At 43.1% G+C, this 13,966-nt stretch overlaps 2 protein-coding genes across 3 annotated transcripts in view; one reads left to right on the top strand and one right to left on the bottom strand.

Annotated features, from left to right (window-relative positions):
* The window catches only part of SLC41A2 (solute carrier family 41 member 2), a 57,823-nt gene extending 51,909 nt beyond the window's left edge, over nt 1-5,914 (bottom strand). For both annotated transcript variants that reach the window (XM_074901942.1, XM_074901944.1), the window contains exon 1: nt 5,716-5,914. The gene's annotated coding sequence lies outside the window, so the exon portion shown is untranslated. The remainder of the gene's footprint in view (nt 1-5,715) is intronic.
* Nucleotides 5,915-8,165: 2,251 nt separating this feature from the next.
* Nucleotides 8,166-13,913, top strand: NOPCHAP1 (NOP protein chaperone 1). The gene is made up of 4 exons (XM_074901941.1): nt 8,166-8,459; nt 9,736-9,822; nt 11,495-11,631; nt 13,248-13,913. The coding sequence occupies exons 1-4, from the start codon at nt 8,390-8,392 to the stop codon at nt 13,428-13,430; spliced, it is 477 nt and encodes a 158-aa protein (XP_074758042.1). The 5' UTR covers nt 8,166-8,389; the 3' UTR covers nt 13,431-13,913.
* The last annotated feature ends 53 nt before the right edge of the window (nt 13,914-13,966 follow it).

Here is a 13,966-nt window from a genome sequence, read left to right as displayed (position 1 = left end):
ATTAGAAATAACAAAACAACTTTTGCTGCTATCTCGGAGGAGCCCTAACCACACGCCAAAACGGTGCTCTGTTAAGTGCTGCAGAAAGACAAAACGAGAGGAGGCAATTTTGTTTCTTCCTGGCCCAAAGGTGGCTTTACCCATGTAAACAAAAAGAAAAGAAATGGTGCATAAAAAAAAATCAGAAGCAGATGGATCATTAAACTATCAACCTAACTATTATCAACTTATCTGACAACAGCCAAGAGCTTTATAGAAGGATTTAAAGGAATATAAAAGAAGAGAAGTTTATGGAAGTTAAGGAAAATAAAATTTCAAGAAGGGTAGAGCCTAGGGTGCTGAAGGTTGCCAACCGATTTATGGTGATGGGAAGTGGCACACTACTTAGGAAGCTTGCAGAGGAAAAAGCTCTGGATCACTTTAGCCATCTGAGTTTCAGCTGACCACAAGAAATATCTAGACTAGAGAAACTATGACAGAATTCAAGAATGGGATGTAGAATTAAGATGTAAAAGTGTCCATGATGAAAGACATGTACTGAGACCCACAACCACCCCACTGGGCTTTTTTGGAGGTCGTAGTATTTTTTTTGAGGAGAGGGGAGGAGTAACAAATGAAGGATTTTATTTCACTCATGGGGAAATAAATTGAGAAAATTTTCCAATAGCTTTAACAAGGCAGAGTCTAGCTCTCATTGTGGGTTCTCCAATATGTCCTCCAGTCACTTCACCAGAGTGCTAGATCAGTGACTCACTGAAATTACTCACTGGTCTGGAACTCTGGCAAAAAATATTTGGGTTAATTATCCATATCTTTCTAACATATGGATTTTTCTCCTTTTAAGTTTTTATTATCTTCCTCTTTTTTTAAGAAACAAATATTTTGAAAAGATTGTGGTTTCATTTAATATGAGAAAGAGTTAAAAAATAGAAATGGCACTTAAAAGAAAAAAAGAGAGGAACAGAAAAATTATTTGGTCAACTAGCAAGTTACAAAGGGAAGTAGAGGCTGACATGGACAGCTAACAGTTGAAATAGTACAAAGCAGTCTGGACGACAGTCATTTATGTTTTTCCTACCAAAAAGACTTGGAATGACAAAAAGCAAGCTAATGATAAATGCTGAAAAATGAGAATTTAAGAAAGAAAACTGAAAAATATACTATACAGTGAAAAGTAATCACTTCCTCAGAGCATACAAAGAGGAGATAACTATGAAGCCTTCTGAATGTAACTATTCATTTCTAGAAAACCTGTTCCAACAAAGATAATTTTCCAAATGTCAACTGATGCAGTAATTTTATCCTGAGTTACTGGATGCTAATAATGCTGTACTTGTGGGAGGGTTATACCTACAAAATGCAGCAAACCGTCTAAGGAATACTATGATCTCGGGGACAAGAACTTCTTAAGAAGCTTTATTATTGACAAGAACAATGCCAATTTTATTGTGCTGTCTAGAAAAGGTATGACCAGCTAACGAAGCAAGCTCTACTCAAGTAACTCCTATGAAGAAAAGGAGGTAAAAATTTCAAAAATCCCACCCACAGTTTCTGTAGGAAAAGGAGATCAGTGAATCTGGTTTCTTGCCGTATAATCAGGTTACAGAGAAAGGTGAAGTACTGAAAAAAAAAGGAAAAGAGAGGGACAAAGATGCTTTGAGAAGCCAGGAAGCAGCCTCAAATTTATCATACCTGACATGTTATATATGAAATGAAAGGACACCTTGTCTTTGTCCCTACAAGCAGAATAATGAGGTATGCCCAGACTATGAATAAAATAATTTCCATTTCTGTACTGTTTCCTAAGTACGTACTTTTCATAGTTTCTTCTTTCCTTTATACATTTTGTACCACATAACAATTACTGTGTATTATTCAACTCTGTCAGTCCCGCAAACATACACAGACATACAAAAACAGGAAATACAGCCATACCCTGCTGTTTGCTGAGGACGTGTTCCTGAAAAGAGAGACACTTAGCAATCCAACCGATAAAAAAACAATTTTACCCATAAGAATTAATGCAATTGATGCATACAGAAATTTAAAAAATACACACAGAGATGGCATATACAATGCGGAAAATGGACTGGCAGAAGCAGGTGCTGTGGAAAATAGACAGGACCATGAGCTGAAAGAGATGCTGACTTTTGGAAATGGATAGCTGCTTTAGAAAAATCTCAGATACCTCAGCTATGAAACTGAACACCTGATCATTATCACATTTTTCCATCCTTCACCTTTGATTGGCTCCATTGGTCTTGATTCATTGGAGAAAGATGAATTGACAAAGAAAATGAGACTGTTCAGGAAGAAGCAGCAAGAATGCTCTTCATTATTACCCCCCCCAAATTACCAACATTGTTTCACAAACACCCATGATTCAGTTCTGAAAAGCATAGGAAAGGGATGTTGCTTCTATACTTTCCCAGGGTTTAAAGAACTTATAGAACTAGCAGGATTAAGGGACCAGATTCTACAGCTAAATTTGATCATATAGTGATTAGAGTTCTGGTAATTTATTTAAAGCATGAAAACAATTAGTAATTAAATCACCATGCTCTTTTAAGAACCTTCAAAACAAGGGGGAGGATGGTGAATCAAGGAGTATGAAACTTTTGTAGAGTCAACATTATGACAGGCTAAACTAAATATTTATCAAAATGTAGGCCTAGGAAAATTAATTTTCTGCTTTCTTCCAGAATTTGGCTAACAAAACCAAAAGACAACACCTATCTAAATAATACTGAGGGCTCTCACAAGATCCAAAGCTAATCACACCACAGTCAAACCCCATTTTTCCTAAAAGCTGCAAACATTTTTTTTTTACACGTAATCTTTTAAAGCAATAATAATTCTCTACATTGCACTTCTAGGTAGTCCACAATAAAATACAATAGCTTAAACATGCCTGACTGAGAAACACCTCTCAGTACAAGAACAAGACTTGGAAAGGGATTCAGGAAAGTAATATGAAACATTAATGAAATACTGAGCTTTAGTATTTTGCCATAATAAGCAAAGATGAAGCTGGATTCTTTTCTGGCTTCAAAGATGCTTTTTCTGTCTTCAAAGATGAAGCCAGACTCTTTTCAACAAAAGAATGAGAGGTAGTAGGCACAAACTGAAACACAGGAAATTAAGTTAAATGTAAGAAAAAGTTTGGGGGTTTTTTGTTTGTTTGGTTTTTTTTTTTTAACAGGAGGGTGGATGAACACCCATACAAACAGGTTATGGAGACTCCACCCTTGGCAATATTTGAAATCCAACTGGACAAGGCCCTAACAAGCTGCTCTGCTTGACCCTACATTGAGCAGAGGTGGCTGAATAGAAAATTTACTTAGATCCCTTCCGACTTCAGCAATTCTGAGATTCTGTAAAGTTTGAAATGTGAGGTTTTGGAGGCCTTCTTTAAGTTCAGAATAAGATTTACACAGGTGATACAGGGATCTGCATGGCCTCTTCTCCACTGTTGTGTCCTGTACATGTACAAGTTCCCAGCAGTGCCACACTGACATCTTTATCACAGCTGTGGCTAATCATTTACATTGCTGTAGTGGACATATCGGTAGAAAGTGAAAGTTACATCATATCACCTCAGCATTATAGAGAGTAAACAAACAGATTGTATTATCACTAACTATTTTGTAGAATCCGGAACACAAGGTGGTGTGCTGGACTAAGATTATTTATACTAGATATTTAATGTTGAGTGGAAAACATGCTGAAAATTAACAAATGTCGCATGCAAGGCAGATACATGGACATTACGTTACTTAGCATTTCTTAAATATTAGGCAGTAAAGTGGTTAACATGGTGTTTATTGTATGGTTGTAGGTTAACTCAACAGCAAAAGAAGCAAAAGAAAAAATGAGGGGAAAAAAAAGATTAAAGAACCTCTAGATGCTTTCTTGAATATAAGACATTGAAAGAGCTGCCAGCCTCAGGCTCAGTTTTCAGACAAGTTTGAGACTGCTGCATTCCACTTCCTGAAAATGGTGGCTTTTGATTTCGCCCCCAAGGAAGAGAAAAGCAGTTGTGGGGAAAATATTTGGTTTGCCTCTGCATTTTCAAGGCAACTCAAGATACCAAAACAGAGCCAGAAATGAGTTAGCAAGGCTGTGAACTGTGGTCAGGTTGTAAAATCACCCAAAAGGAATACCAACAGGAAAAATACCAGGAAAATCACATCTAGCCCATCAAAAGCAAGTGGGAAAGTTTGAAATATAAGAGGTAATTCAGTCCTCTAGATTAAGTAACCAATAGGTTACCAGGATGAGTCCTCACTGTACTGTTTGGGATCCTGATTACAGGTTTCTACCGTCATCACCAAGGAGGGATGAAATGCTTATTAACTCAAGCACTAGGATACAGACTTCACGTTGTTTTCTGCAGATAATATCCTAAGGTATTTGAAAAGAAGATGATGCACTTATTTTTCCTTCTGAAGTGTCTACCAGTCATACTGTAGTATTTGTGGATCCAGTTTCTCAATCTCTTTAAGGCAGTATATGGAGGGAATGCTGCCAAAACAGGTCTTCCTACCTGCTCTTATCTTTTTACCAGAATTACTGAACTGGTCAGCCAAGGATGTCTACTAAAGCCTGCTAGAACGACCTAGAAAAGATACATGAGAAGACTTTTTTCAGGTGTTTATTTTTTTGTTCCTGACACTAAGACTAAACAATTATTTCATTTTATATGTTCCGTTTACCAGAGCCTGGCTAATGTACTGTGGTCTGTTAATTTAGGATTAAAGGTGAGTGAAAACATACAACTGCATCCTGGACAGCAGAGGGGAGGGGAAAGGATATTATTCACTGAAATTAAAGACACACAACTACAACTTGCACTTAATTAAGAATTAATGACAAAATAGAAAGTAGAGTAACTCACAAAAAGCTCCTATGTTGTGGCAGAAAACTATGGAAAGCGCATTAAGTGTACCATCACATGTTAATTACAAGGCTTGTAAACAAACAACAAAAAAAATCATTGAAGCCTGTCTGTCGTCTGTTCGGGTTCAGGTTCCATGCTTGTCTGGCAACTGCATCTGTGGTGGTAGATTCTGGCATGTTTTTATAGCTGCAAAGGTGGGAACAGAAACGCAAGTGCACCCGGCTGTAGGGTGCCAGGGCAGAAAGGGCCACTGGAAACGCTGGGCAGACCTTGTGCAGGCACAGAGACGCCGAAGCAAAGGCTCGCTGTCCGGACTACTGGAGCAGGGCACAACTACGCGCCCATGCCGAGAGGAGCCGCGGGGGGCTGAGGAGCGCAGGGGGCCGGCGGCCTCACGCCCTTCAGCATCCGCAGGACGCCCCGGCGGCCGCCGAGGAGCGGCGCCTGCCCCGGCGCCGGGGGGCGGCTGCGAGGGCGGGCGGGCGGCGGCCTCGGCGCCCCGAGGACGGGAGGGGGCTGAGCCTTTGCCCCACGCGGGAGAAGCCACGCGTGGGAGGGGGAGGAGGACGGGCGGTCCCGCCGGCCCCGCAGCCCGCGGGCAGCCCCCGGCGCTCGGGGGGGGGCAGGCGCCTTGGTGCCGGGGGGCGCAGGGCGGCGCCGGGCAGCTCCGCCACGCATGAGGAAACTTTCCCGCCCGCCGCCTCCCTCCTCACCCCGGGGCGGCAGGTCGCCGGCCCGACCCGGACCCTCGACCCTCGCTGGCGCCACCCCCCGCCCCGCTCCCGCCGCCCCCTCGGGCCGCGCCTTTCGCTCACCTGGGCCGGGGCGACGCCGGCAGCGGCCCGGGGTCCCGCTCCATCGCTGCGGCGGGGAGGGACCAGCCCGGCGGCGGTGACAGCTCCGAGCTAGGTGAGCGCCGCCGCCACTGAGCAGGCGCGGAAGCGGCGGGAGGGCGGGCGGCCCCCGCGATGATGTGGCCCGTGATGCGCAGCAGCCGCCGCCGGCACCGGCCGCCCTGACCCGGCGGCGGGCGGGGGAGGGGCCGAGCCGTCGCCAACCTTCGCCCCGCGCCGCGGACGGGACGGGACGGGGCGCGGCGCGGCGGGAAGGGCCGGGCCGGGCCCGCGGCCGCTCCCTCACAGCCCGGCCCGCCGCCCGCCGCCTTGCGCCGAGGGGACCCGAGGGCTTCCCCCGCCCGCCCGCCGCGCCCCCTCGGGCAGCCCCGGGCTCGGCGGCGGCCCGGGGCGAAGCTGCGCCCCCGCCTCGCTGCCTCCGCGCGGGCCCGGCGGGCGCTCCGCAGCCGCGGCCAAACAAAAGGCTCCGGGGAGCGGGGTCGCCGCGGGGGCTCTGCCCTGGCCGGCGGTGGCGCTGCGGCTGGCAGCCGCTTTCTTGGCGACGTAGCGCACGAGTGACCGTTTTGTGCTGACTCCAGAATGCCAGCTACTAGGGCAGGTTTGTTCTTTCCTGCCACTGGGCTAAAAATAGCTTCCGCAGGAATCCCATTTTTTAAGTATTTGGGTCAGCTGGAATATTCATGTTCTTGCCCAGCTGGTCTGTGCACCCTGCACGTAACACCCAGTGCTTGCATGTGAGTCTGCCAGTAACTCCCGTGACATCAGCTGCCCGTGTCAGACTAAATTGGAGTCGAGGCCTTGCTGGGCCCTGTTAGTCCTCAAAACTCTTGTTTTGAGCCGCACTTTATATTAATGAGTTAAAATAGTCAAGCTAGCTACATTTGTATAGTTATTGTCGTTACTAGTATTATTCCTGAATGGTTGCTCAACACTTCAAAGAACTGAGGATGCCTGAAGTGGAAAGGGAAAGGGAAGAAAGAGGAAGAAAAGAGAACTGTGATTTAATGACGGTGACAGCAGCCAAGTCTACAGCATCTCCTTTCCTTTCTACAGACAGAACAAAAGACAGCATGGGCAAGTCACCAAGTGTCTGCTGTAAACTAAAGCTAGCTGCTGTGGGTACGTGTGGAAAAGCAGAAACTTAAGCATGGTATTTGCAGGACCGGGGCCAAAACAATCTGCACTACAATAGTGCAATATACAGCATCAGCTTGAACTCTGAGTTGATACTGCATTAAGTGAATGAAGCAGCTCAAACCTCAGACCTATTAATTCAGTGGTGAATGCTGTCTCAAGCCTGAATTTATTTGGAATTTGGGCTACGGATGCTGTTCTTCCCTTCCCTAGTAGCAGCCATATATACATATATGTGCCTCATGTTACACAGTGTAGATACATGGTTGGGCCACCTTGCAGTCAGATAAAGATCACATCTGCCTCTTGCCAACAGGTAAGACTATAAACCTGAGGTTTGGGAATAGCACCTGAGGGTGCTATTTCTGGCTTTTTCTAATTGCTTGTCTGGTGATCTTGGGCAATCATTTTGTCATTCCCTATTACAGGTTTCTTGACAGTATTCTGCCCCTCCCTCCACTGAAATCATGTAACACCCATGGATGAAATATATTGTTTGAGGTTCACGCTCTGTTATTTCGGGCTGTGCACAATTGCAGACTCACTTTTTGTGGCCCAAGGCAAAAAACCCTCAGTCCTTGAGATTTTTCAGTCATCAAAGCTAGCCATAGGATTTTTCTCAGAAATGGAGATTCTGAAGCACAGTTGGGTAAGAAAGGTGCAAACCGGGTAGCAAGTTCAGTGGAATGCTGCTGGTGCTGCAGGTGGCCTGGGAAAGTGGCAGAGCTGGGCTTGAGCTTGGGCCAGCTTGGGCTGGTCCCTCTCAGGAAAACAGCACTGCAGTCCCTTGTTTGAGTCCTCACAGAAAGGTTTGCTTCTTACTCCTTCGTATTTGTTAAGTCTAAGATACTAGGTTATGTTTTTTTGCTTTTTTTCTTGTGTTCTTTGCAATGAGGGCATATAAACTCCACTTACCTGGTTACTACTTTTTCTCATTTTTGGCATGAACTTCCTGTCTCATCTCTTATGAACCATTCAGTTCTCTTTTTTACAGTTTTCACATTGTCTAGATTATAAACGGGGACAGAAACTACAGAAGAAATCTTGAATAGCAGGTTAGCCTGCTATTGGACTTGACGGTTGTATAAGTTTATTTTCCAAAAGAGAATTAAAATTCCCTCAGGGTCTGCAATGTAATTTTAGGTGCATTTGTCAAATTCCGACAGTGAAAATGGGAAAGTTTTCATAGAAGAGCAGCTGCTGGCGGACGCTCAAGGAATGTTACCTGCTTGCAGCTTAGTTCCGTACTCTCATTTCCCCTCCAAGTGATGGGATGGACTTTTAATGCCAAAGTGTTTAATAAAGATTCAAACCCCCTTTTTTTTTTTTTTTTCCTTTGTGACGTGAATTATTTTCCGTTCTAACCGGTTTACACGAGCGCAGCGTTTGTGCCGGTGGCCTGCCGCAAGGAGCCCCGGGGCGGCTCTGCTCCTCCCGCACTCCAGGGGGCGCCGCGGCGGGGTGAGGCCGCCCCAGGAGCCACTCCCGGCTCGGTCGGCGCATGGCGGGGGACGGCGGAGCGGCGGGCCCGGCCGCCTCTCGGGAGCTGCTGGCCGTGGGGCGCCGAGGCGGTGAGCGGCACTTCCGCGGGGGGAGCAGGGCAGGTGGGGGGGCGGCGGCGGGAGCCCCGCGGCCCAGAGGTGCGGCGCCGCTCTCCGAGCTGAGCTGGGCCTCTCGACCGGCCGCCGGGACCGGCGCCGCGGGGCTTAGCCCGTCCTCCTCCCCGTCCCCGTCCGGGAGGTTGAGGTGGGGCGAGCCGGGGAGCGGGGGAATTGGCCTGGCTAGTGCTGAGTCCCCGGCCTCGCCCGCCGGCGGGCTGCCCGAGGGAGGGGGCTCTGCAGCCCACCCGGCTGCCGGTACTCCGCTTGGTACTCATTGCGCCTCACGTGTTCTGAAGAGCTGCCGTTTCCTGGGCAGTGCCAAGTAAGTACAGGAAGGAAAAACCGAAGGCAAACGCTACATTAGTATCGAGAGTTGTAACAACATTCCTGTGAGGATAAAAATATGTTAAAAAGAAATAAAGCTCCTGTTTTAGTTGATGGGCTGGCGGCTGTGTTGGTGGTCATGATAACGCAGTTGTCTAATTAATGAAGTTTCCCTACATCGTCTGGATTTTACGGTGCTACTCTTGAAAGTACTTACGTAGGTTATTAGTAGCACCGGGTGCGGCTTTCATTGAGGGAAGGGATGTAAATCAGTGTAACTAGCACGCGTGAGCTGTTCCCACAGCAAAACATCGCGAGGTTTATTGCAGGAAGTTTCTCTCTGCGTTGATATCTGTCACTGAATAAATCTTTGACAAAAGACTTTAAAAACAGCGGGAGCCTGTAAGAAGCGACCTACTGGGTCAGACCAGTGGTCCGTATAGCCCAGCATTCCTTCTTCCAACAGCTGCCACAGCAGACGATGATCACAGAGAACTTGTCAGTTTAAGCACTGTGTGCTCCACAGTCTTGTAATTGCCCGGTATCTGCGACTGTAGGGGCAGGGATGTTAGGGAGTAAGTGCCGGCTCAGTCCTTTTAGTATCTGATCCTGATTGCTGCCCTGAATTTGTCTAATTCCATGTTGAACCTGCTGATCGACATGTCTGCTTTCACAGCCACTTGTGCTAGCAAGTTTAGACATTCGTTGCCTGCTATGTATAGAAACATGGAGATAATCACCCCAAACAGACATTAAGTAACTATTTTCTAGCAGTGTGGAATTTCTGGAGGCAGAGACAGTTGAATCCTCGTGTTTAGCCTTGTGGAAAGGTGGAAAAGTAGTAGCCAGAAGAGAGCATCACGGTTAAATTTGGCATTTTCGGTTGCAACAGGTAAACATTCAAATACTTGTTTGTTTCCAGGGCTGGAAGAAACTTTGTTGATTAGTTCAAAATGTAACAGCAAGGCGGCCACAACTTTACAGACGGTTAGGATGCCCAGGAGTAATGGTAAGTAGAGCTTTGTTATTGGAACAGTGTCGTGTAGTAGGTAACACCTTTCACATAACTTTTGCTTTCTTTGCATTAGTAAAGGAGGAAACTCTTGTGTTCTGTTTATACTTGTCCTAGGTCCTTCGCTGCAGTTGCACATCCTGCAGGTTAATCATGTGACTGCTGCTTCTGCAGAGCTAAATTACAATAATAAATTAGGCATTACAGCTGTAAGTTTTAGGAACTTGGTTCTCCTTGCAGAAATACCCGTGCTCTCTGCACATAGTGAATTCACCAGGTTGTACCTTTGGTCTTCGTTTAGTCAGATACTTTCAAATTGATGCAAATTATGTAGATTGCTTTCAGAACTTTAATAAACGTGCTGGCAAAATTATTAAGCCAGATCATCTAACCATTCATTCGTAACAAATTAATTTGAATGCATTAAGAAAACTTTTTTTTTCTTTAATTGAGCTATGTTCCTTCTTTCTTAGTCAGATATACATAGATGGCAAACTTTCTCTTCAGCGTAACTCCGTGCATGAGAAGACATAGTGTAAAAATTGTTATTCTTTCAAAGTAGTGTATCTTCAGGAGTTTTTCTTCTCATGAAAACATACCAGAGTTCTTTAGTCTCAGACTGTTCTTTTCCAGTATAGAGTTGTTGCTTTTTTGCTGATCTGGGATTCTTATCTCTTCTCAGAAGTAATTTCTGAATATAAAATATTTGGTGTGTAAAAGCATTTAATTTAAAATGAACTCTTGTCAAATTATTGTGCTTTTATTTTGTGATTGAGCTGAGATTTTAAAAGTAACAGAAAAACCGATTTGTTATGTCGAGTTCTTTCTTGGATAAAAGTCTCTACAAGAATGACAGTGTTTCAAAGGTAGGTTATACCTGTTAGACTTGTGTAAAGCTCACTTGGAATAGTACCTCTTACTTCATGGAGAATGAACACTAGTGACTGGCTCATCTGCATGTGTGGGGCAAAGATTATATGAAGAAACTCTGGAGGCACATGAGGATGTTCCCTTCCTCCATGGAAGGGAAATGGGTGTGATTTTCCTAGTGACACTGATTGTCTTAAAATTGTTGGGAAGTCCTACTGAGCTTAGAGGGATATTTCTGTAGAGGATAAGTGCTTTATACTTCAGCCTAGAGCATCGGTCTCTCTCCCACCATCTTAAATGCAGAGCCCCTTTTGATAATTATGGTGAACTTTCTCTAGTGTAGCATGACACCTGTGGCATCTCTGCTACACCTGGTTTTTCCATCTTCTTTGAGATTTTCAGTCTATAATGGGGAAGAAAGGAGGACAACATGTTTCCATTGAAGATAATACCGTTGTGAAAGTTTCTCAAGATGGCACTCGATGTATATTTAAAACCATGGAATTTACAAGCAAGTTTTGTGTAAAATAATTGCATTTTGTTTTAAGAATCCAAATAGAATTGTTTGAAGTGACTTCTTCTTGCACCACATGCTAATAGATTCAAGATATTTTTGCTGTTTATGTCTTGGGAAATTGAATTCTGTAATAAATCCTCCTACCAGCACACTTAAAATATGGTAGCTGGAAATTACAGTTGAAATGGAATCTGTTTAAATGCTCAGATTTCTGAGGTATAAATGCATAAACTAATGTGCATCTGTTTGTGTATATACATGTGATAATTATTTCTTTTTCAGTTTTGGACCGAGTACAGAGCTTTTTACCACAGATGGCCCATGCAAATGATGAGCTAAGAAGAAAAATGGTAACAGCACCAGCTCATCAGTTTGATATTGAAAATCTCGACAGTACAACAGAAAAAGTTATAGAAATGGTAAATGCTTACTATATTTTTTTTATTTAGTTAAGTAAATTTAGGTGTGATTAAAATAATTCTCTGATCTTAGAATGAGCTAATTTGATAGATAAGGCTGTGTCTTTACCATCTTAGTGATCTACAAACTGAAAACAGAGTTGTAATAAAAATGCTTATTTGGTTATAATTTACGACTTGGTTTTCATACTTGCAGAATTTAATCACTGAGGATGAAGTAGTTTAAGGCCAGAATAAGACATACTTTTGAATCAGCAACTCTGAATCAAAAGTAAGTGACAAATTCTAAATGTCTTGTGGGTAATTTGCTTTAGAAACTGGACAATGTAAGGCATACATTACAATATGCCATATAATAGTAAGGCATAACAGAAAGCTTTACTGTAAGAGTAGTAACTGGCTTTCAGCTGTGTGTGTAGGTATTTTTAGGACTGGCTATAGGTCTGGGGTTTAGAAAAGTTGTTAATGTTGTTGTGATCCTTTATGGCTGCTATTTGTCTATTGATTTACATTCACATCAATGTTTTCTTTCCGTTTTTAACTGAAGTGCTGCAGCCACATGCTTGTGTAAGAAAATTGTAATATGAAGGTAATGTGATATGTGCACATCCCAGACAAGTGCCTTCTGGCCTGCAGACCCACAGATGAAAAGCAGAAATAAGGCAGCCCGGGGTTTGGTGTGAGAGCTCTCAGAACATTTATTGGCCACTGGATGGGTTCAGAGTTCCTGTAGGTTGTATCCAGCCTACACGAGCTAGGTTGTCCAGTGCTGGTATATGCTGAAGAATTCCGAATGACTAGTGAGAAAACGAACTGGATCATTAAAATAGTTTGTTTTAATGTGCTGAAGTGGAGTGAATAATTTGGATGGGATTTTTAAAAGATTTTTCAGGTGACAGTGTCTGACAAGTGTCTTAGCCTGATAATAAACAAGCCAGGAAACCTAGTGATTAATAGCTTAATGCTATTTGCAAATCACTGAAGAAATTAATTTGCATTAAAATTCCTGTATTTTGCTTTACTGCATGCAAAAAGTTTTTGAGGTGAGAATTATCAGTTAAAGACAGATATTTTCATAGAGATAAACCTCAAAAATCATGGCTCTTGCATATGGAAATATACGATCGCTTTTACTTCAAAGAATATCGTGGCAGTTTAAAAACTTGCTATTTTGCAGTAGTTGTAATGCCATGAACACTGCTAGGTTATAAGATGTAAACTTTATCAATAAAGATATACAAATGTGTGTATGTATATGTCATGATCCCTTATACACTAAATGGGTTGGTTTGAATTCTTTACTGAAAATTAGGTTTGAGGCCTTCTGCTTATCAGTTTAAGTATCTTATTTAGACTATCTGAGTTCAGCTATCAACTCATTTCTCTCTTTGATAATGATATAAAAATGGCCTTATATTTGCTGTAGGCAATATAAATTGCAATTTAAATATTTAGGAATTTGTTAATGATATTTGTCATAATCCTAGAATGCAGAAGTCTTTCTAACAGTGGTTTTCTCATGGTAGTAGGCTGTTTCATGTGTTTGCTTTGTTTTACTCAAATTACAGAAATGCTATAGTGATGTATAATGTGTTAACTAAGGACTTTTTTTCCAGAATGTGGCTATAGTTGAACTGAGTGATTCTGATACAGATGAAGAGATACTAACTTCAGAAGATGACTCAGAATCTGAGGATGACCATATAACTGGTGAAGTGACTATAGACAACATTAAATTTCCTAAACAAAAGGGAGAAAAGGGCAAGATAGAAATTTTGGACAGCAAAGTAAATGAGTAAATGCATTTTATTTTACTTAAAAAACCCAAAACATACCTAAAACAAGCCAACAACAAACCCACATTGTGTTTTCTTAATTTGAAGACTGGGCCCTTAAAACTACCTTGTTTCCCAGTGTAGCATCTCTCAGGATCATGTGAAATGCTATAGTTTACATGGTGGAGAATTCAGGATCCACTCATGGCTGAGGCAGGCTAGATTTCTGAAGAATTAAGTACGGTTTTATTCATCAAACAATGTGGAAATAAGCTTTGTAGTAGGTTAGACTAAGAAAGCAGCTAGAATTTGGGGCACTTGGAGTAGTTAAAATTCTTGTTCCGTTGCTTTGTTGAAAACAGATGTTTATAGTGTGCTGGAAAAAGTTTTTGCTTCAAGGGCAGGAAAGAATTAAGTAGGAAAAAAGCTTTGTTTTTTAATATTCCATGTCCTGTGAAGTGTTATGTACAATGTCTTCAATATTAAAGATTATCTCAAAGCACATTAGAGATCCGTCTACATTGCATTTGTGGCAATAACTGTTGACCACTAAAGCAGTG

The sequence above is a fragment of the Athene noctua genome, chromosome 3 (assembly GCF_965140245.1).
Source record: "Athene noctua chromosome 3, bAthNoc1.hap1.1, whole genome shotgun sequence".
Taxonomy (NCBI): domain Eukaryota; kingdom Metazoa; phylum Chordata; class Aves; order Strigiformes; family Strigidae; genus Athene; species Athene noctua.
Note: the sequence above shows the minus strand (reverse complement) of the source record. Positions and strands in the feature narration are given on the sequence as shown.